The sequence below is a fragment of the Colletotrichum higginsianum genome, chromosome 8, assembly GCF_001672515.1.
Source record: "Colletotrichum higginsianum IMI 349063 chromosome 8, whole genome shotgun sequence".
NCBI lineage: Eukaryota > Fungi > Ascomycota > Sordariomycetes > Glomerellales > Glomerellaceae > Colletotrichum > Colletotrichum higginsianum.
The window spans coordinates 1,710,965-1,733,191 of NC_030960.1; the positions used below are offsets into that span (position 1 = coordinate 1,710,965).

At 58.5% G+C, this 22,227-nt stretch overlaps 6 protein-coding genes across 6 annotated transcripts; 4 read left to right on the forward strand and 2 right to left on the reverse strand.

Moving 5' to 3' along the window:
- Positions 1–1,431: 1,431 nt before the first annotated feature.
- CH63R_11477 (uncharacterized protein) lies at positions 1,432–3,332 on the forward strand (the record flags this gene model as incomplete). Its single annotated transcript, XM_018306451.1, has 4 exons — positions 1,432–2,229; positions 2,260–2,553; positions 2,696–2,750; positions 3,025–3,332. 4 exons carry the CDS (start codon positions 1,432–1,434, stop codon positions 3,330–3,332), a joined length of 1,455 nt encoding a protein of 484 aa, XP_018153292.1.
- Positions 3,333–3,507: 175 nt separating this feature from the next.
- On the forward strand, positions 3,508–4,017 carry CH63R_11478 (Ring finger domain protein; the record flags this gene model as incomplete). The annotated part of the gene is made up of 1 exon (XM_018306452.1): positions 3,508–4,017. The coding sequence occupies one exon, from the start codon at positions 3,508–3,510 to the stop codon at positions 4,015–4,017; it is 510 nt and encodes a 169-aa protein (XP_018153293.1).
- A 1,123-nt stretch (positions 4,018–5,140) lies between these two features.
- On the reverse strand, positions 5,141–6,146 carry CH63R_11479 (GTP-binding protein rho2; the record flags this gene model as incomplete). Its single annotated transcript, XM_018306453.1, has 4 exons — positions 5,141–5,431; positions 5,502–5,750; positions 5,841–5,919; positions 6,109–6,146. 4 exons carry the CDS (start codon positions 6,144–6,146, stop codon positions 5,141–5,143), a joined length of 657 nt encoding a protein of 218 aa, XP_018153294.1.
- A 5,461-nt stretch (positions 6,147–11,607) lies between these two features.
- CH63R_11480 (uncharacterized protein) lies at positions 11,608–11,901 on the forward strand (the record flags this gene model as incomplete). The annotated part of the gene is made up of 1 exon (XM_018306454.1): positions 11,608–11,901. The coding sequence occupies one exon, from the start codon at positions 11,608–11,610 to the stop codon at positions 11,899–11,901; it is 294 nt and encodes a 97-aa protein (XP_018153295.1).
- Positions 11,902–11,915: 14 nt separating this feature from the next.
- CH63R_11481 (Stress response protein NST1) lies at positions 11,916–15,683 on the forward strand (the record flags this gene model as incomplete). The annotated part of the gene is made up of 1 exon (XM_018306455.1): positions 11,916–15,683. One exon carries the CDS (start codon positions 11,916–11,918, stop codon positions 15,681–15,683), a length of 3,768 nt encoding a protein of 1,255 aa, XP_018153296.1.
- A 1,574-nt stretch (positions 15,684–17,257) lies between these two features.
- On the reverse strand, positions 17,258–19,211 carry CH63R_11482 (Homeobox and c2h2 transcription; the record flags this gene model as incomplete). Its single annotated transcript, XM_018306456.1, has 2 exons — positions 17,258–18,813; positions 18,869–19,211. 2 exons carry the CDS (start codon positions 19,209–19,211, stop codon positions 17,258–17,260), a joined length of 1,899 nt encoding a protein of 632 aa, XP_018153297.1.
- Positions 19,212–22,227: the final 3,016 nt, after the last annotated feature.

A 22,227-nucleotide genomic window follows, 5' to 3' on the forward strand; every position in this document is an offset into this window, starting at 1 on the left:
TGCTGATTCGCATCTAATGCCCCAAGCTCCTAGATAGTGTACCTGGAAGAGACTTTAGAAACAAAGTGAGATAGAGGGGGGAGGGGGGGCATTGACTTTTCAAGGAAGGTAGCTTTTGGCTTTCATGGTTGGAACATGGAAGATGCTTCTGGGGATTCCCGTGCCGGGGTGCGTCTACGATTATGTGCCTGGTGGAAATCTGGGGACAAGCATTATGGGCAAACAGAGATGGCGATTTGCGCGAGTCGCGGGGGTTCCGGGAAAACGCGGCTTCATCGGCATTGGTGTTGCCGCCGTCTTCGGAGCATCTGGTGGGGCCATTTCGGCGGGTGCCGGCGGCTCGGGTTGGGCATATGTCTCTGGAAGGACCGAGGCAGAAGAAAAGGAAAGATAATCATAAAGCTTGCTGGGTTATATCGTCAAACCTTGGAAAGGATTTTGAGCAAGAGACTGTATGGTTCGGAAATTTGCAAAGGAAGCAAAAATAAGTAAATTGTTAGAAAGAAACTTTGCAGGGAGCCCCTGAACGATAAAAGATACTAATAAACAAGCGTGCCTTCCCTCCATTTTCTTCATAGATACAAACTTCTAATAGACTATAGGATGTATAGAGATGCCAAATCTGCTAACCTCGTTCTTTAAGATGGATGTTGCGACAAGCTTGGTCAATCAAAGAGAATGCCACTGATTCAAGCAGTGAAGGGCCTTGATGAACTGCTCGGGAATCAGGCGCAAAAGGAATTGATGAAATGATGAAAGAGACATGGCCATAAGATATAATCCAACTACCCGCAATATTGCCTTCCAGCCCTGTGTGAAATGAACCAGCAACAATGCCTTTGCAGCTTCCATATGGCTCTAGAGTTCCCAGCCAAGACATGAGAAGACCTGAGAGAACAGATCTTGCAAGTATTTCCCCCTCACAGAATATGTTAAAAGTTGGAACATGGCATAGCAGCCAAGATACGCAGATAGACGTGGAAAAGAAGGCTCCTTGCTCACCTGGCGCATCCAGAGAGGTGCTTAAGAGTAAGAGAATGGGAAGGGAGGATGAGCCAAGAGAGAACATAATCTTACTCTGGACACCGTCCAGTCCCACGGATCAGCCAAAACCTTCAACCAAGGAAGCCGGGGCGACGAGAGGAGACTGGCCCGTCTCTAAAGCGCTGGATGGCGCTGTTGTGTTCCTTCCGTTCTTCAGCATGAAAAGAAAAAGGGAGGAAGGAAAACATCAACAAACAAATCACCACCTTCATCCTTCATTACCTTCATCACCACTCCCATCATCCTTCATCCCACCACCTCCGTCGTCATCGTCATCCCATCATCTCATCTCCTCCATCATCATCGTTCCCATCATCATCATTCCCATCATCTCCATTTCCATCATCATCCCCATCATCGTCGTCGTTGTTGTTATCCGCCTCCAGAATGACTTCCTCCCTGGGCCTCCCAGGCCCGTCGGGAAACAACCCCAGCGACGCCGCCCTCAATAGGCGTTGGAACGAGTTCCTCGACACCCACAACCTCCGAACGATCCTCCAGACGTCGCCGGCTCAGATCGACCAACAGCAAGCTGACGCGCTCGCGGCCTTGCGCGTGCCATACGAGCAGCGCGCCGCCAACGAGGCCTACGTCCTGAGCATCTGGGACCAGATCGACCTCATCGTCGACTACTTGCCGCCTGACGTCAACCCCGAGTGGCGGGCCCAAGAGCAGCTCCTCAAGCGCACAGCCCTACGCCTCGCGGCTCGAAGATCACGCCTCAAGGCGGACATGGAACTCTGCGAAACCCACTGGGAACCGAATATCTTGCCCCTCGACATGGCTCCCAAGGGCAAGGGGGCAAGCGGGAAGAAGGTCGAGGTGGCGACGTCGCTCATCAACACGATTTACTACCTCGGCCACGAACCGGGCGATCCCATCTTCTCCTACTGTCCACTGCCCTTGACAGCGCCGAATGACGAGCGCAACTTCACCTACCGCGGCTGCGTTCCACGCGACCCCCGCGAGGACATGCTGCGCTTGCAGATTCTCCTGCCCAAGGTCGTCGCGCACGTCGTTGCACTGCTTGCCTTCTCCCCTGAGATGGTCTCGGACTTCCCTGAGAAGTGCTGGGAGCTGATGGACCGTACCGACGACCTCGCCAGCGGCGACGACAAATACGGCGGCCTCCTGAGCGAAATCCGGACGCTCTGGATGCACAAATTTTCCGTACAAGACCCGGCGGTATCAGCAGCGTACATGGACTTCCTCTAGGGCCACGCGCTGGTGGGCGAGGCGGCGTGGCTGGTCTGTGGCCTGTGTCGCGGGGGCCTGGACATCAAGTGCCCTAAGAAGAGACGCCGGTTGCGCGGTCTATGGTATGGGCTCCTGCCGCTCATGGATGTCTTGACATTCGACAAGGACGAAGACATGACAACGTTCGACGGGCTGGAGACCATCGTGGAACTGTACGTCCGAGACCAGGGCCGCAAGGCGCACGATATGGTGTTTCGAGACGGGGAGTATGACCGCGCGTTGCTGTACCATGAGGACGCCATCCACAAGAACGTATGTCCCAAGTCCCACCTTTCCCCATCCTTCGCCTCATCATCATTATCATCATCCTCATCGTCGTTGTTGTGAACGTTGTGTTATGGACGTTGTTGTTGCTTCAGGGTTACAAGGGCCGGACGATCTGCCCAGCCCCAAGCTCAAGCTTGACCCTAGCTCCGGGGGTGGCACATCAGAGGGGCACATCGGGGGACGTCAGTGCTGTAATCCCTGCAATGCTCCCCCATGAAGTTGTCCACCGGCCCCGGATAAACCATCCTCCACCTCCACACCTCTCGCCCGTCCAAAATTTCCCGAATCAACCTTCACTCTTTCCACTGTCTGGCGGTCCCGAAACTGACACAACCTCCCTCTCTTCTCTCCAGTACTCCATCCACTCAATCTACGCCAACTATAACGGCCGCTACCACCCCACTGCCGGCGCCGTCTTCTACCCGGGTTCGTACCGGTTGCCCCCCCGTGACCCAGACCTCGACCCCAACGACTCCGACTCCGAACCCGTACCGATCCCTGACGAGGTCCTGGCCGCGTGCGACAGCATCAACTGGCGCTTTGGAACCCCTGCCGAACCAGCACGAGCCGAACCATCCGAGTCAGTCGTTCCTGCAGCAGTATCAACAGCAGCGAAGAAAAAGAGAAAAGAGACCGGAGTGAAGGACGCCACCTCCACCACCACCGCAACCGATCAGAAACCATCGCGAAAGAGAAAAGGAGGCCGACCCCCGAAAGCTCGCGCCGCCGCTCCTCCCCCACCCTCGAACCCCACCGCCAACTGAGTCGTCGCCTCCTCGGCCCCCCTCGATTCCGCCGACAAGGAAATCGCAGCGGCCGTAATTGGCTCCGTCATCTCGATCCGAGCTAGAGGCTGACTCCCCTTGACGCCGAACTCGCCGCGTAGCCTCTATATACCACGCAACCAACCACACGCACGCAACCCGACCGCTCTCCAACATGGCCTCCCTCGCATCCCTCCGCGGCCTGCGCCCGACCCTCACATCCCTCGCCTCGACATCACCGAGCACAGCCTCCCGTGCCCTCTCGACCTCGGCTCCCCTCGCCGCCCGCAAAGTAACCTCGTCCTCGGGCGGTGGCACCCCGGAGTACGCCGGCCGTGTCGCCAACCTCCGCCAGCACCTCTTTGCCCAGGCCCCGCCCCCTTTGCGTATGGCCCGTAACCGTCACCTGCGCCACTGGACCATCCACCGCGCCTGGCTCCTCCTCCAGCGCCAGCAGCGCGAGGCCCGCGAGCGGGAGCTTAGTCGCATGCAGCAGAGCATGTACGCCGCCAACGAGGAGCTCCGCCGCTCCGCCGGTCCGGGCACTAGGGACGAGGGCTGGCTGTACCGCGTCTCCCAGGAGAAGAAGGGCGTCTACGGCCCCGGCGCCGTGCCCATCGAGTACGCCCGCCAGCAGACCGAGACTCCCGCCCGCCAGGCATGGAACCACGAGTGGAAGCGGTAGACGATCTTTTTCTTTTCTTTTTTTCTTTTCCTTGAACCCTTCTTTTTCTTCAATGTTGTCTGTTTCTCTTTCCAGGCCGGCCGAGAAGCGCAGAAGGATTCGGAGATGCCAAGGGAGGTTTGGACATGTACAAAATCAAAAAAAGGAGGCGGCGATGAGAGCTCCTGGACAAGATTGGACTGAACGACAGAGAAAGAGAGACTTGCGCGTCTCCCCATGTACTATTACCACCACCACCACAGACTGGTTGTGTCACTCCCCATGTAGCAAATACTGTAGGATTGGCCTGATCAATGTACATACAACGAAGGGGAGAGGGAAAAGGAAGTCAATAATTCGAGTTTGAAGCATTAGGACATTTGTTTTCTTTCCTCTTCCAACATAGGTTGCGTAAAAGTGACTTCCATCTTTCATTCTCTCTCTTTTTGCCCCAGTTCAAGGGGGAAAGAAAACGCAACGTGGCCCCCCTAACGAAAAATAGAAAGACTAAGACTTCAAAGCAGCAGACATACTAAAAAAAAATACTCCCCCAAAAACCAAAGCTTTCCTGAACTTGAAACTTTTGGGTCGTTCTATGTTACGCTATCCTATTAATACACACAGAGAGATGAATAAGGGCAAAGAAAAAACAGAGCAATGTCCCTTACTCTCGCAAAAAAGACGTCGGTCTTCGCTGAGATATCGCGTTATGCCCGCTCGCTGTAGCGCCGCTAAGGTGGAAAAGGAGGAGGAGGGGCGGTCAAAGAGAGCATTAAAGATGACTCGTGTGGTTCGCGATACGTGTAAGACGGGGGAGCGCCTCGGAGCTAGCTTTCGGGGAGCGTTGACCATCCGGGTTCGCTCCCGGCCTTCTGTGCGGCTTCGGCGTTGGGTGAGGGGGGTGAGGGGCCTCCATGGCTATGGTCTACTCGCGGCAGACGGCCCGTCCATCCCGCCGTTGTCGACTTGAATGGGCGCATTTCCCATTGGCGCTGGGCCTGCATTTTGGTGGACTCGTGGTCCAACGCCGCCACCCTCTCTCCTCTGCAGAGGACCTCGTAGAGTTCCCGTCTGATTCGCTGTGTCGTGCCCGCACTGGTAGTCGATCGAAAGGGAAAATAAGGAGCAGGTAGGGCTGCGTCGCTCACAGAATGACGCAGCAGCCGCCGCCCTCGCCCTTCTCAAAGGTCAACAGGGCTGCGCGCGTGGCGGCCTCGAAGACATCGTCGACTCCCTCGCCGCTAAGACTGGAACACTCAAGGTATTTCCGCGCGCCAATCTCCTTGGATGCGGCGTCACCCTCCTGGTGGGTGACAAAACGCAACGACTTCTTGCGCATCTCCTCAATGGCAACAGGGTCTTCACGGAGATCTTTCTTCAATCCAACGAGAATGATAGGGACGCCGGGGCAAAGACGCGTGACCTCCTCAACCCACTGCATAATTCGTCAGCTCCGATATGTGAGGCGACAAGAGAGGCCAAGCGCGCCGGATAAGGAAACGAACCTTGTGCTTGACGTTGTCGAGGGAGTCGGGGGTGTCGACGGAGAAGCCGATGAGGATGACGTGCGCTTTGGAGTATGCCAGGGGACGTAACCGCTCGTAGTCCTCTTGTCCGGCGGTATCCCATAGCGCCAGCTGAACCGACTTGCCATCTACTCTGCAGTCGGTAACGTAGTTTTCGAAAACGGTGGGGATCTGTAAGTCATGTCTCGTCAGGGATCGGGGCTCGGGGTTGACGGGCTGCGTCGAGTACTAACGTAATGCTAGACGAGGGAGGGCTTGTTAGCAAAGATTGGAACTCGACTTGGGATCAAACCGTGGCTGGTGCCACGCCGGACGTACCGTGGGGAAGTAACCGAGGGTGAAGACGCTCAACAGACTCGTCTTTCCGCAGGCACCATCGCCAATGATGACGAGCTTCCTATTGGCAACTTGTCAGCAAGAAGGAAAAGGTAGAGTCGGCATGAAGAGCAATGCCGGAGCCACCCGACAAAAGATAGGTGTCATGAGCGCGGCGCAATGGGATGGCAGTAGGCGGTCGGCCCGGAGGCACTAGAGTAAAGAGATGGAGAAGAAGGAGAAGAGTTCGAATCGGGAAGGGTGGTCGTACCTGCGGATGACGTTCTGGGCGTTGTTTGCTGCTGCCATGACTGTGATGGTCTACACCGGACGGAAGTGATGTGGGGGAGAAACGTTGACGGGTGGTCAATTGGGAGCTTAGACGGACCGTCGGCGACGGATGTGTATGTCGAGTCGCGAGCCGATGGTGTAGCCGAGGGAGGATCTAAGAGGGATCGGGGATCGAAATCGAGGAAGGGTGCGTTGGGAACGCACAGGAAGGCAACCAGGGAGCGCAGTGAACGGTGCGATCGGTGGGTTCGGATCGTACGCGGTGCTGTCGTAAAATCGTATCGGATGGGTGGGCGGCGGGAGCTGCGTCGGCGGACGGATAAGTTATAGAAGCTAGCCGTGAAGCACGCTAGAGTTTGATGAATATGTGAATGTGTGTGTATGTGCGCATGTGAGGAATTAATTCTTCTTGAATGGCTTGTCGAAGAGAAGAATGGCGGATAAGTCGGGGTGGGAATAAGACGAGAGAAGAGGAGAGGAGTGGGATGGTGAGATTGCAAAGATGCGAGAAGACGGATGGCCCAGAGAGGATAGATCTACTAGTCCCAAGGGGAGGGATCGGGAGGGAAAACACAAATAATTGCAAAAAGTAAAAGGGACCGGGGGGGGGGGGGGATAGCGCCCTTGTAATGATTTTTCTTCGGGGGAAGAAACGGTTGAAAGAGAGGAGGACACGGGCGCTAGTAACGAACGGTCAAGGCAATGAGTTCGGTAGGTAGTTGAGGTTACTGTTCAAGTGTACCTACCTTGGTACCTAAGGTAGCCTGTGTACAATACCTACCTACCTACCTACCTACTTAGGTTGTAGTGGGTGGTAGATCTGGGGGCAGGGAGGGGAATACGAGCTGAAGAAAACATACCAGGGGGGTAGGAGCTGATGGTGCGATGAAGAAAGGGACGGAAGCACCCCAGCGAATCCAGACCTTGGGAGAAGCTGGGAGTGAAAGAAAAAAAAGGAATAAACAAATAGCTGTGATGGAGAAGGAAGGGGGGAAAAGCTACATGGGTAAAAGAGCTGGCGCGAGTCGGAGCTGGAGCTGGAGCTGGCCGTTTATGAAATAAAAGAGGCCGAAGAATGGGAGAAAGCCTGGATCAGGTCGGTCCAGGACTTGGTCCCGAGACGGAAGTTCTATACTTGTAGCGGAGCTACAGACCATGTATTGAGTATCTACTTACCATGTACAACCCCTACCTGTGTGCGTAGGACTACATGTGGCTACGTGGTCGCAGGGGGGCAGAGACTACAATGCCTACACAATAGGTGTATGCATGCCCACCTACCTACCTACCTACCAACCTACCTGTACCTACAGAATGTAGTGCCTGGTCCGACTCCCTGGACCTGGCTGAAGTATGCGTACCCCTCCGTTTCTTACGCGATGACGGTGAAAGCAAGGTCGATATGCCCTGTGTTGTGGTCATCGGCAACCAGTAGCGGCCATGTCCGTGAGCCGAATTGTCACCAGAGTTGCTGTCAGAGAGCCGCCTCCCCCCCCTCCTCCCAAGAGACACACTAAGCAACCCACGGAGAAGCCCAGTCTTGTTCGCCTCCTTTCGCATCTCTCTCCTCTCTCTCTACTCTCTCCTCCGAGCTAAACACCCATCATGACGGAACCGCGCCAAGGAAGCCATCCCCAAGCCCACCCGACACCTGAAGTGCGGTGCGCCAAGTGGTGCGTGTCGCGGCACAGCCAAAGGATCCCATGCATGCATCGACACAGGACACACGCAACACGCAACACACACATAAACAGCTCTTCAGGGTCACTCCAGGGGAGAATCGACGGGAGAGAAGGGACGAGGAGGACACACGCACACGCGCACACGCGGATGCGACCCTTCTGGCCCGTCCAATCTCATCATGGTCCGATCCCGCCTCGCAAAGGAAAGTCTGTCTTTCTGTCTGTCTGACTGTCTGTCTGTCCGTCCGTCCGCCCATACAAGCAGCGAGTCCGTGTAACTGCTACGGGGGGGCGGCCCCTCCCCGGGGGCTGAGCCGATGACGATGCACGGCGTTACAAGCTCCCCCTGTCCTGAGTTCACCGGGCCACATTCCTAGAACATCTTCGTCAGGTACCCGACTCGAAATGAGTGCTCTCCCAAGAACATGCCCCGGGGAGCCGTCACGGCCAACGTCAACGAGTTGAGTTGTCGTGGTATGATGGGAACAACAGCTGGAAGCTCAAAGCCGGTGACGATCCAAAAACGGGGCCGAGACATACCCCAAGAGAGACGGACTTGACGTTGGGCCACCGGCTCCAAAATCGAGGTACGCCCGGTTTCTAAATAAAGGGTGGCCCTGTTCGCCCGTCCTCCGTCCCCTTGTCCCCTTGTTCCTCACGGCTCGATGCGAGAAAAATATGCCAATCGCCGCCGAACCTGCGCTTAGCGTCAAAGGAAGAGAAACAATGAACGCTAAAACAATTCTAAACTCTCAAAATCGGGGAACGAGAGTCCCTTTCCCAACCGCCATCGCGCAGGACCACACGGTCCTCAAGTTATTAACGCCCTGCGCCATCGGGTCGTCCCCCGGAGAGCGCGGGTTGGAAAAGCCACGCTGGTGTCCGCTACCACTTACTCTCCGTGGTAGTGGGCGAATGCTGCACGCCATTGCGCCAGTCAATGTTTGATTTGCACCGTCCGCGGGGTGGTGTTGTGGTTATGGTTGTTGCTGTGCCATGCTGTTTGTCATGGACGGATCCCATCATCCCTGCCGAGCAAAACTCGTTGACCGAGACACGAATGCTGTAGTGCATGCCCTACTGTGGATGTTGGACCATGAAGCAAGGCGTGATCGACCTGTGCCCGCTCAACGGCCACCACCACCACCACCCATGAGGCTTGGGTGGCCATCTCTTCTGATATGAGGCTGCCTCCCGAACATAACCTGCTCGGTCTGAAGTCAGAACCCGGTGGACAGATTCAACCGACACCCCTATCCTTTCCCTTCGCCTTCACTCCGTCGCAGTTCCAGTCCGTCCGCCCCCAACAGCCAAGCGTCGTGGGTCTGTCCTCCGCTATGGATCCCGTGTGGCCCCGCAGCACCGTCGTTCGACCAAGGACTCAACGAGGCAGTGTTTGCTCGCTTCGCTGATACGGCGGTGCGCTGCCCCGACGGAGGCCCCTCAAGAACAGCCACAGAGAGTGATATAGGTTGCAACCGGGCGGTTGCAACGAGGCGTTCGTTTCCCTTTCCTCCAAGATTAGGTTGCTTTCCCGTCTGGGACTTGCCGGCTACAGCTTGTTCGAAGCGTGCATGACGCCGCCCCCTATTGACCGACTTTGAGGATCTGGCAAACGCCATTCCCGGTTCGGCGTGTCGTCAATTGGCGATCAGCGGAGCCCAGTGGGAGAGCTTTGGCGATGCACTCAGATAGAAGACCAAAACAATCTTGGCGGCTGCGCGTTGCTCGCTCAACAAACGTCCTCCCCCTCCCCATCATTGGCCGCCCGATGGAGGTCGGCGGCCGCGCGGCTCCGGCTCCGGAGGCCGACCACGCGGGACGCTTCGGGACGGGGTGGGATGCTTCCCGCGCCCTCCGCTCAACTCTTTTACTCAATTGCTGAGATAACGCCGGTAGTCTCGGAAATGACGGATGGGCAACCATCTCCAGCGGTGAACTCCCCCCTCCCCTTCTCACGGAGAATATTGAACTGGTTCTCCCACTCGACATACCGTTACCTCAGCAGCTTGTCGGCCGGAAGCGAATCAAACGGTTGGACACTGTAGGTGCCAAACATGTGTACGAGCCGATGTGCCACGCAAGGGGGAGGACAGTTTGCCAGTTCGTCACACGGAGTTGCGACCAATGAGTCCCAATGGCAGGCTATTCTGAATAGGGGCTGTGAAACCTGGCACTCGAACATGGCTGAAGGGCTCTCTGCAATTGCGTGGTAGCAGCAGAGGGCATCCCGATTCCGATGTAAGGTGGCTCGACGAGGCACGGAGGGAGGGTAGCGTGTAAATGGAAACATTAGAAGCTGCTCACGGTCGAGGCAAGCAGCTCTCGAGCAGCACCACGTGGGAGGAGGGGGTCCGTGGCAGCAGGCTCTTCTGCGGATGTTCTGACGAGTGATGAGACGCTGCAATGGCATTCGGCATTCCTTCCCCGGGGATGACGGGAGGGAAGCTGAAGTTGGACGCGGGTGATGTGTCGGATTATGGGATGGAATGACATCAGGGCCGGGGGACTTTTGCGGCTGGCCGGGCCTGGGCCTCAGTGCACAGCGCAGGCTGCAGCAGCACAGCAGCGGCAGCTTAGGTAATATGGGGGAATAGGTTGGGAATGCGGGATGGGGGGGGATGGAATATCCGTATCTGTCCGGGTTCTCAAAATCGCATCTCTGGGCTCTGGCTCAATTATGTCAGCATGCCCGGGTAGGTGGTGCCCAGCGGGTCAGACTGCCTGACCTAGGTAGTCTGGTGATGCCTGATAATACCCACCACAGCCCTCAGGCAGCAAGGGGTTTGGACAGCACAGCACAGGCCATGCGGGTAGTCACGTGGGACACGGCCACAGCACAAGGACAATCGCACCCTCAGCCGCGAAATGTGATTGACTGATTGACGGGGGACCAACAGAATAGGACAGGCCAACAGGGCCCCATCAACCATTTCGCCTAATCGTCAGTTCAGCGACGGCGTTGTACCCCTCAAGCGCAATCTCGCCTGTGAGTGACTTGCTGCTTATCCCTCTCACCCCTCTCCAGCCTCCCACTCCCAGTCCCAGGGGCCCTACCCGTCTCTCTCCCTTGATCTTGATGTGACCTTGACGACCAAACATTGGACATTGGACACTGGGCTGACGACGTATTCTGTTTCTTCTGCGACTAGAGGGAATCAAATCTCAACCAGCCAGAGCGCAGAGAAGCACTTCCCCTCGACTTCGGCTTTGGACACTGATATCGACCAGTCTATATCACATTTTTTTGCATCGTATTGCTACCGTTGCTGGTGTTGTCGTTGGCCTCGAACCTCGTCGTCCATCCTATCTCTCGCGTCAAAGGTACCTTTACAGAAGCAAAAGTATATGCTGGTCACTCTCAGCGCATCACCCGTGCTGTGCCTTGCTGCGCAGGACCGCTGTATGCCCAAGGATACTTGCTCATTTACTGGGCAACTGGCTACCTATCTACTTTGCTGTACGTAGAGAGGTGCCTACCTACCTACCCAATCCTAGGTACCCAGTCTGCCCCTTCAACTGTGGCTGCTGCCCCATCATCGAATAATATTCGCCTCCACCTGTGATTCCTGGTCTCTGCCTCATCACCACCACTACCACCACGGCTACCACAAACCTCCACCACCGCCGTCCACCCTCAGCCCAAGCCCGCTCTGCGCGCTGCACCTAATCCCGCCTCTGCCATTTTCGCGAGCCGCTACCTCACACCTTTTACCCACAAACGTCTTGTCCGTCCGCCCAACAGCGCCAACTTTCTCGTCGAGAGGGGCAAACAGTCTTTTGTGTTTTTATCCCGTATGCTCACCCATTCTCGACACAGCTTTACCCAGCATCTCTCTCAATCGCGAGCCCCCGTCGTCCGACCGCCGAACCCCGTCCTCGACCTCGACTTCGACCTGGACCTGGACTTGGACTTGGACTTGGACTTCGACTTGGATCTGGCCTCGCTCTGCTCCTCTTCCTCCCTCACTCTCCCTCTCCCTCTCTCGCTGTCGAACCGCCACCCCTCGCAGACCCGACCTGACCATTTCACCCCCTCCTCCCCCACCGCGCCATCCCTCTCTATGACATCGACGTTTGTTTCCTGGTAGCAGAGAGATTCGACATGCCGGCCAACCACCGCCAGCCGGCACCCCAGACGCCTGCGTCTCCAAGCACCAAGCCCACGGCTCGCTACACGAACAAAGATGGCTCCAAGATCATCACCGTCCCAAAGGGTCCCCCCTCCACCGATCCCTCGCTGCCATCCACTCCGACTTCGTCGGCCAAGGCCCCGAGCTTGCAGACCACCGTCGCCGCCAACGGCCCCGACGACTCGGCCCCTGCCGTCAACCGCAAGAAGCAGAAGCGTCGCGCAAAGGCCGCTGCGAAGGCTGCCGCCGAGCAAGCCGTCGTCGGCCAAACACCCAACGGACGCCCAAGTCCTGCGCCTGGCGCATCCGCCCCCCAGCCTCGCTCTGCCCGACATGACGACGACCACGATTCCAGCGATGACGACGCCGACGCCGATGACCGCCACTCGGTCGACGACGACGACGATGATGACGACGACGACCATCGCCATCGCCATCCCGGCGCCAACGGTGTTGCCTCAGCCAAGTCCAAAAAGTCCAAAAAGAAGAAGAAGAAGAACGCAAAGAACCCGCAACTCGCCAACCCCCAGTTCGACAACGTGCCGCAGCAACAGCACCAACACCATAACCATAACCATCACCACCACTCCCACCCCCACTCGCCATTGACGGCGCCCCGCGGGCCTGGCATCTCCAAGGATAAAATCTGGAACACCAGCTCGCAGGAGGAGAGGGAACGCATCAAGGAGTTCTGGCTCGGTCTCGGCGAGGACGAGCGCAAGTCATTGGTCAAGGTCGAGAAGGACGCTGTTCTGAAGAAGATGAAGGAGCAGCAGAAGCACACATGCAGCTGCACCGTCTGCGGCCGGAAGCGCACCGCCATCGAGGAGGAGCTCGAGGGACTCTACGACGCCTACTACGAGGAGCTCGAGACCTTTGCGAACAACGGAGAGGGTCCTCACATCCTGCCGCCTCATCGCGAATTCCCCCTTCGCCCCTCACGCCTCCCCGCGACCTACTCGGGCCAGCCGCCGTCACGTGGCCGCATAGTCGAACACGTCGGCGACGACGACGATGACGACGGCGACGAGGACCCCGAAGAAGAGTACAGCGACGAGGAAGACGAGCTCGAGGAGGAGGAGGAGGAGGAGGAGGAGGAGGAAGAAGAGGAAGAAGACGACGATGAGTACAGCGAAGAGGACGAACCGCCAGAGGACGCCCACCCTCACGACCGGGACGTGGCCGACTTCTTGACGTTTGGGAACAGCCTGCAAGTCAAGGGTATGCAGCTTCTGGACTCTCTACTCTGCAGATATGGTAACATGGACTTAGGCGGCATACTCACCGTTGCGGATGACCTCCTCAAGAACGACGGCAAGCGTTTCATCGAGATGATGGAGCAGCTCGCCGAGCGCCGCATGGCCCGCGAAGAGGACGCCAAGGAGCACTTCTCGCGCGGCTACGGTCATCCCGCCAACGGCTCCTACTCGAATCATGGCCATCCTCCTCCCGAAGACGACTATGACGACGAGGACGAGGAGGAGGATGATGACTATGACGACAGCCAAGAAGAGGAATACGAGGATGAAGAAGTGAGCTCCTCTCAATACACACATGACCATAAACACTCGAGTACTGAGCATTACTGTTGTCATCATCAGGACACGATGACCGAGGAACAGCGCATGGAGGAGGGTCGTCGCATGTTTCAGATCTTCGCCGCTCGCATGTTTGAGCAACGCGTCCTCACGGCCTATCGGGACATGGTCGCCAAGCAACGACAGCAGCAGCTCATCGAAGAGCTCGAGGAGGAGAACCGCCAGGACGCCCAACGAAAGGCCAAGAGGGCCAAAGAGAACCAAAAGCGCAAGGACAAGGCCGCCCTCAAGAAGCAGCAGCAGGCCGAGGAGAAGGCCAGGAGGGAGGCCGAGAAGGCCGCCGAGGAAGCCGCCCGCCTCGAGGAGCAACGACGGAAGGCCGAAGAGCAGCGCCTCCGGGCCGAGGAGAAACGCCGCAAGAAGGAAGAGCAGAAGCGTCTCGAAGAGGAGGAGCGCCTCCGCAAGGAGGCCGAGCGACAAAGGCGCCTCCAGGAGCAGCAGGAGAAGCGTGCGGAACAGGAACGCAAGACGCGAGAAGCAAGGGAAAAGGCGCAGAAACTCAAGGACGAGGTTCGACTACGTGACAAGGAGGCTCGGGAGCTCAAGGAGAAAGAGACGCGGGAGCGGAAAGAGAAGCAGGACCAGGCCAGACGCGAAAAGGAGGCCAAGGCCAAGGCCGATCGAGAAGCCAAGGCCAGAGCTGCCGCCGATAAGGAGAACAGCGTCATCGAACGGTCGAAGCAGGAGGACAACAAGCCGGCAACAGCACCAAAGGCCGCCACCGCCGCTGCTCCTATTCCTATACCCGCCTCGGGTCGACGGTTGTCGCAACATCCGGTGCCGATCCCGACACATCCCTCCAACCCCGCATCCTACGCATCCCCAAAGATACCCGTTGCGACGCCGGCTCTGCCCAAGGCTCCGACACCGATCCGTCCCAAGCATGCGCCCCAGCCCCTGGAAAACAGCCTGCCGGGATCCCAGGCCTCGCAATCCGGGTCGAGCGCCAGCCAGAACCCGTCACCTCACCCCGCAACGCCCGGCCACACGAGCCCGGCGCCGATCGGGTCTAGGAAGACGAGCGTGGCGACGTCGAGCTCGCTGCCGCATCCCCACTCGGTGTCGCCGTCAAGCATCAAGGGACCGATGCAGACTGGCCCCTTTGGCATGCCTATGAGCATGCCGCCGCCCGGGTTCGGTGTGCCTCCTCCGGGACTCGCGAACCGCATGCATGATCCCATCTTTGGTCCGCCCGGCATCCCCGGGTTCGGTAGACCACCGCCCGGCATGATGCCCGGTCCGCCCGGGCTTAACGGGCCCGCTGGACGCGGTTTCATGCCGCACCCACCCCCCGGTTTCGGACAGCCCATAGGCGGCGATCCGATGCACAACATGGCACCGGGGCCGGCAACACACTCGAGGCAGCCCTCCGGCGGCTATGACCCGGCTTCACCACCAACCCCTGCGCAACCCATCGGAAGACCGGCACCTATCGGACGACCCGGCAGCGTGGTGCACGGGCAACGTAATGAGCAACCTGACGACTTTGCCAACCAGCATCTCGGGAGCAGCGCACTGCTAGACGACGCCGAGGATCCGATCGCCGCGGCCATGAACGCGGCCAGGCACCGCAACCAGCTGCCGCGACCGGCGTTCCCGACGATCCCGTTCGCGGGGGGCATGGACAACGGATTCCACAACATGCACAACAACGTATGGGGCCCGTCGCCGATGGGCTTCGTCCCGCCTCCCGGCCTGGGCAACCCCACCTGGGGCAGCCCCATGATACCGCCGATGCCGTCGCTGGGCCAGATGCGAACGGGGGGCAATCCTCGCTCGGTGGCGGTTCGCCTGATGCTGTGCCGCGCCTGCAAGGAGCTGCAGGCTCGCAGCCCGGACAGCGCGGAATCGTTTGTCGATCTCGCGGCGATCAAGGCCGAGGTGGACCAGCTCAGCCGGATGGAGATTATCTCGGAAGACGACCTACTGGACCTCGCCGAAACGGAGGGCAACGCGCACAACGGCGGCGGCACCTTTGACATCCGGCGCGACGCCAACGGCCCCGGCAAGCACTCGGTGCGGTGGGTGCCCGAGTTCAACGACATGTCGCAGCCTCACCACCGAGCGGTGGGCGCGCCGGGCGAGATCGGGAGCCCCATCATCGGCAGCGGTGCCACTGCGTTCTTGGCTAGGGGGCAGTAGGGCCGTCCATCCAGCGAAGACTCGAGGTCCGTGTCTCCGTCCGAGAGTCTCGGCCCGTCGGACCGGCTTTTTCGAGGAATGTTCCGGGCCATGCAGACGGGCCGCATCAACAAGGTCCTCAGGGACCCGGGGTGCATTGGCGAAGAGAGGGACAAGCATGCCAAGGGGTGATGCTGAGTCGGGACGTGAGGGGAGGGGAATGTTGGTTCTGTGTGGGGGAGAGAGTCTATGTAGAAAGGAACCTTTTCTTTTTCAAACTCGGTAATCGAGCCAGTCCACCCCTCCCCTCATTGAAATGTCACGTCACATGTGGGAGGGAGGAGGGAGATGAGGCAAGCTCTTTTCCAGCCGGCCTCGGCCGCGAAGCGATTTGCCAGCGTTTGGCTAATAGAGACTACCATGCGTTCTTTGCACCTTGTGTCCTTGGCATGCTGCCTTCCTGTTTGCATTCATGGGTGTGACGGTAGAAACTAGCATCACTATGTCATGTCCACTCTTCTTTATATGAGGCATCCCACGGGGAGAAAGATGTCTCTTGATACTGTCCGATTTACAGACTCCACATGGACCGATACGACGGAGGAGCCGAAAAAAAAGCCCTGAAGCCCCGCAACCCATCGTCCCGCCCGCACAAACCGGTCACCTCGGACTAACACAACAATACAGACAGGACCGGATGGTACGGGGGGTGACATGAGCCTTGCCGGACTGCGAGATGGCAACCCAGTATACAAACAAGCCGGTTGCCCGGCTAGCTCAATCGGTAGAGCGTGAGACTCTTAATCTCAAGGTTGTGGGTTCGACCCGTAAGTAGATGACGGTCACCAAACGAGTCGTCGAGTTTGTCTAACATCTGAATAGCCACGTCGGGCTCAATTCCCGTCAGCGATTGACGCTACTTCTTTTTTTTTTTTTTTTTTTTTTTGTATTCAACTCCTTGTCTCTTCTCCTTTTTAAATCCTTCGACCATGTTCTTCGCGGTGACGGAGGTAGTTAGGCCACTTTTCTATCCGGTCGTACGGCCGCTGAGTGGAAGGGTCACATATGGCTCGGTTGAGCGGCGACAGCAGGTAAAAAGCCACTACAGGTGACGATTAAACTCCGATTGAAGTGTCTATATGGTATTTCCACACATGCCCTCTGTCTCAAGTCATAATGGTCGTTTTTTTTTTGTCATACCGGGGCCTCTTTTGGGAACAAAGGAAGCCGGTCACCCCCGGCCACGCCGTTCAACACACAACAGCCCTTCCCCCCCCCCCTTACTTTCCCCTATTTACCATCGGGTATCTTGTAGTCTATGATTTGTAAACAAACAGAAGAAACGAAAATATCCAAAGGAACAAAGAGAAAAGAGAAAAAAAGATAACCTCTATGAGCTGCGCCACCGCCATGGTCATGTCATACGAGAAAAGAAAAACCGAGTTTGGGTAATACAACCGAAAGAGGGGAAGGCCAGTCTCGTTTTTCTTTTGGACTGTGATGGCAAAAGAAGGGGAAAAAAAGGAAAAAAGAGTACCTGGGCAGGACTGCCAAAGAATAGACAAGCAAAGGACGAGCCCAGACGGGGCTCCAGACTAGATCCACGCGGGCATGGCGAGCGCCTTCTCATCCACCGGCGGCGACGGCCGGTCGCGGCGCTTGAGGCGCAGGTTCTCGAGGCTCCTCATGCCCCACGAGCGAGGACGCTTCGGCGGCGGCGGCGGCACGCGGAGGAGCGCGCCAAAGGCCTCGTCGTCCGGCGTTGTCGGGTCGCACGGCGGCGGCGGACGGGCGCCGGGACCGGGACCGGGACCGGGACCGACGATCCACGGACTGACGGGGCTCGGGGCCGCCGCGTACACCATGGGCACGTGGCCGCCGCCGTCGCCGCCGTCGTTGTTGTTTTTGTGGATGTTATAGTTGTTGTTGTCGTCGTCGTCGTCGAAGTCCTCGCGGGGCCCGAGGACGACGTCGGTGGACCAGGCGTTGTGCTCCGGGAGGACGAGGGGCGTCCCGGGGTGCGCGTAGACGAGGGAGTCCGGCTCCTCAGGGACGCAGCGCGGCGGCGGGTGCGAGACGGTGGCGAGCGTCGTGTGGAACACGGCGGCGCCGGCGTTGGGGAGCTGCTGCAGGTGCTGGCCGAACGTCCTGCGGTGCGAGTCGCCGCCGCCGACATCGTGGCCGGAGATGGACAACGGGCACCGGTTCCGGAGCGGGCGGGTGGCCTCGCCGGGGAAGGCCGGGCCCGGGTGTTTGGGGGAGGAGAAGGAGGTCTGGCCGAGGGTCCAGGCGGCGTGGAGGACGCGGGGCACGTCGGCGAGGTGGCGGCACTCGAGGAGCTTCTTGAGGTCGGCTGAGGAGCGCGGCTGCCAGCGCAGCTGGTTCCGCGCGGCCTTGTCCCAGAGGGCGTGCTTCCACTCGTCCTTGAGGGCGCGCTGGCGCAAGAGGTTGCGGATCTGGTGGTAGTACGTCCAGCCGCACACGGGCGAGGAGGAGGAGGAGGAGGAGGAGGAGGAAGTCGGGGTGGCGCGCCGGTCGAAGTGGCCGGCGAGGTGGTCGAAGAAAGCGTCGGCGGCGGCGGGGGCGGCGCCGTCGTCGGGGGCCTCGATGACGGTCTTGCAGCCGACGAAGCCGCAGGCGAAGACGACCTGCGGGCAGAGCTCGACGCGGACGCGGTCCGGGGCGGTGGCGGCGTGGAAGGAGGAGTCGCGGCTGCCGCTGTGGTGGTCCGTCTTGAGATGGACGACGTAGGCCCGCTCAAAGTCAAAGACCATGTGGCAGCCGCGGCGCGGGCAGGCCCAGAGGCAGTCGGTGTTGTGGAAGTTCTGGAGGTGCTTCTTGAAGTCGCTCTTGCGGCCGAAGCCGACGCGGACGTCGTGGACGGCGCAAAGGGGGCACTCGATGGGCTTGCGGCGGGAGGGGGAGGACACCGCCGCCACGGCGGCGGCGACGACGGCCTTCTTCTCGCCGCAGGGCGAGGAGAGGAGGTACTCGTTGACGTGGAGGTCCTGCCACTCGGAGCCGGAGAGGGAGGGAGTCACGGAGGGGGAGAGGAGGAAGGGCACGTCGTTGGGGTCGTTCCAGGCGGCGGCGGCGGCGTTTTGTTGCTGCTGCTGCTGCTGCTGCTGCTGCTGCTGCTGTGCCGTAATAGCTCCCGGCCAGGGACGCGGCGTCAGAGGAGGAGCCGCAGAGGGAGGCGTCGGAACCGCTCCAGGGCCCGGAGCTCGTCAGGGACGGCGGCGCGCTGTGGGCGCTGCCGAAGGTGGACGTCGACAGGGTTGAGTTCCGGGCGGGCGCCGGGTTGTTCTGGTGTTGTTGGTGGTGCTGTGGCGGTGGCCGGAGGGTAGTGTAGTTGTTGATGCTGTTGATGGTGCCGTTATTGCTGTTGCCTGTGGTGGTGTCGGTGTTGGTGTTGGTGTTGATGCTGCTGCTGCCGCCCAGGCTTCGGAGGGTGTTCTCCAGGCTGCCGGACCCGTACCGGCCGGCGAGGGCGCGGAGGGTCCGGATGTCGTCGGCGGACATGGCCGATGGGCATGGAGGCGGGAACATGGCTGCGTGCCGACGCGCCGAGGACCGATGGATGTGTGCGGCGTGTCTATGGTGGCATGAGGAAGCGTTGGTGTCGCGTGTCCAGTGAGGAAGACCAGTCGGTGATGGATGTCGATATGGGCAGTATGTAAGATTCCCGGCAGGCGGGGTGGCAGACAATGATCGGAGGAGGGCCGGCCGAGATGTCAGGTATCACGGAACGAGAGAGAGAGAGAGAGATGGAAACGGTTTGTTTATGTAGAGCAAACGAGAGGCTCGACGCGATGCAACAACGGCTAATTGCGACGAAGGGACAATAACAAACACAGGATGTACGGGTATGAGAAGCTGCACAACGAGAGAAAAAGGGGGAGGGGAATATAGTGGACGCCAATGTCCAGACACGAAGGGGGAGGGGGGGGGACAGCGGTTCGACAATTTGTACTTTTCTCCGACCAAGAAGCAACGTCAAAGAACCACCAGCCTCCACCTCCTCGAGAGGACGCCTGGCGCCAGTGAAGAAGCCGGTAGGAGGCAACGACGACGGCGGCAGCGTTGGTCTGGGTGAATGGATGGTGTGGCGACTAGTTCGTTCGCTGGTTGTCTGGCTGTAGCCGACGCCTCTTCTCGCATTAGCGCGGGCGCAGGGCTCAGGACTGAGTCCTCCAGAAGGGACGGTGAGGAGGGCATGGATGGACGTGTGGGTTGTGAGTTGTGCATGATTCCTGGGAATTGAGAAGAAGAGCACCGTTTCCTCGGATGATCGCGAACGGCAGGGGCTGTAGCATAGCAACCCGCCCAGTTTGTTTTTATTTGAACTTTTGAAGCTCTATCGAGTTGTCGAGTCGTTGCGTCTCGTGTGACCCGACAGCACGTCTTCCTATGTCTCTTCACATAGAGCCATAGACAAACAAACACCAGTCGTCGGCATCGACGCCGCGTTGCTGGGAGGCTCAGACAGACAGACACCTCCCCCTGCAGGCCGCAAGGAAACCTTCTAGAAGGAATCTGATCGACCACTAGACCCGTGGAGGAAGGGCTGGACAGGGGGGGGGGGGGAGAAGGAGGAGAAGAAGAAGAAGAAGAAGTCGAGCGTCAAGGCACCAGCTCGCCCCGTGGACCCGTTCGAGGACAAGCGCAGCGCCACGGACCCAACGACCAACCGGCGTGGGCGGATGGTGGAATGTAAGATGCAGATCCCCTCCCGCTAGCTGTCAGATGGGAAAACCCCGACGAACCAGACGGGAGACCTCCTCTCGTCATATCCGCATGACGGGCGCGTGCAGGCTGCCACCGCTCAGGGGGTGGAAAGGGACTCAGCGATAGAGAGATAGAGAAAGAGGGAGGGAGGGAGCCGGGGAGGGGATACAGACAGCCTGGTGTGGGGGCTGTGTCAGCTGGAATGACAAGATGGGAGAGGCCAAGACCGTTAGTCGGCTTCTAGAAGGGCGCTAGAACAAAGGATTGCATGACGAGCAAGGGGGTGGCAGAATGACGACGGTGGTTGTCGTGTGGTTTATGGGCGAGAGGTCGAGAGGAGGGCCATGGAGGGAGGAGGAGATTCTCGAAATGGCGCCGAAAGAAAGGTCTGTTTCGCTGGTCTTGTGAATATGGTCCCGGTCCACCCCCCTCAAGGACGACGACGACAGGTTGTCCTCGTTGCCATGGACTGTTTCGTACTTCGTCGCGTGACGTGACTATCGATCGTCCTTCGCGCCGGTCTCGAGTCCAACCAAGTTCCATCCATGTTCTCGAGATGAGGAGGGCCGGGGGGGTCGACGGATGGGATGGCTTGGACGAGTGACAGATGCTTAGTCTCTTGATCGCTCTCCCTTACGTTTTGCCCTTGTTTTTTTTCTTGTTCTTTTCTCTTTGTCCTCTGGAGCATGACGAGACCCGCGTCTCTTTGTTCCACCCGCGTGGGGAGTGGACAGACGGGAGAACCCAAGGACTCGTCCTCCATTGTTTGATTGTCCCGACAGGCTGTCGCGTGTCCCATCTGGAACGACCAAGTGCCGTGTGGCTCTCTCTCTCACTCACTCTCTATTCCTCCCCGGACACGTGTGTGGCCGTCGACGGCGTGTTTGAGCGAAGGGGAGCCGTCATGAACCGTCATGAACCGTCATGAGCCGCCGCCATGTACGGCCGTTGACTGATGTTTCCCACCTCTCAGCCCTGGGTGCTGAGGTCAGGTGGCGTCCGATTGGTGAGGCGGTTGGATGGATGGGTGCTGTAGCTGAGGCCATGAGTTTGAATAATGTACAGCTTCTATTCGGACCGCTCACCGCAGTTGATGGGCTTAGGACTGCAGGGCACTCTCCCAACCTGTGCCTTTAGGAACCATTGATTGATGCTGGGGCTTGGTCTGCTCAGTCGTGGTTGTCGGTGGATGAGGAGAGGCGGAGAGGGGAGAGAAACGGCGGGTTGGCCAGCTCGACTCAGTTCAGCTCGGCTCGACCAAGAGTCAACTCAAAACACAGAGCAAATGGACAACACCAAACTGACTGAGTAATGTGTCTCGTGGCAACCCGTTTCCCCTTCTCCCTACGTCTCTTGCTTTGTTTTCTCCCTCTCTGTCTCTCTCTTTCTCTCCCTCTCTCTCTATCTCTCACACACACACAAACACACACGTATACATCCTCTTCTGAACAAATGACTCTCTCTCGACAGTGCCACCGGTTTACCCCGTCACATCTAACTTCCATCAAATCACTACCAAAAACCTTATGACATGTGCCTGTGTTTCCTTGCTTTCCCTCAACAACCCCCGAGAACCCCGAGACGAACCTCGACTCGAACTCTCTCTTCTCAAAACACCCATCTCAACCTACAGGTACAAGCATCTTTTCAAAAAAAAAAAAAAAAAACCCCCAAACGCCGCGTATCCCCCCCTCCCTTTCAACCCCCTCAGACCCTCAAGCGCACCCTGTCCCGTCTTGCTCGAGTCCCGTTCGCCCTCTCCGTCACCATCCCAGCACCCCCAAGAAACTGTAAACACAAGAGCCCCCCCCCCTTGTTCCCATCGACATGGCGCACA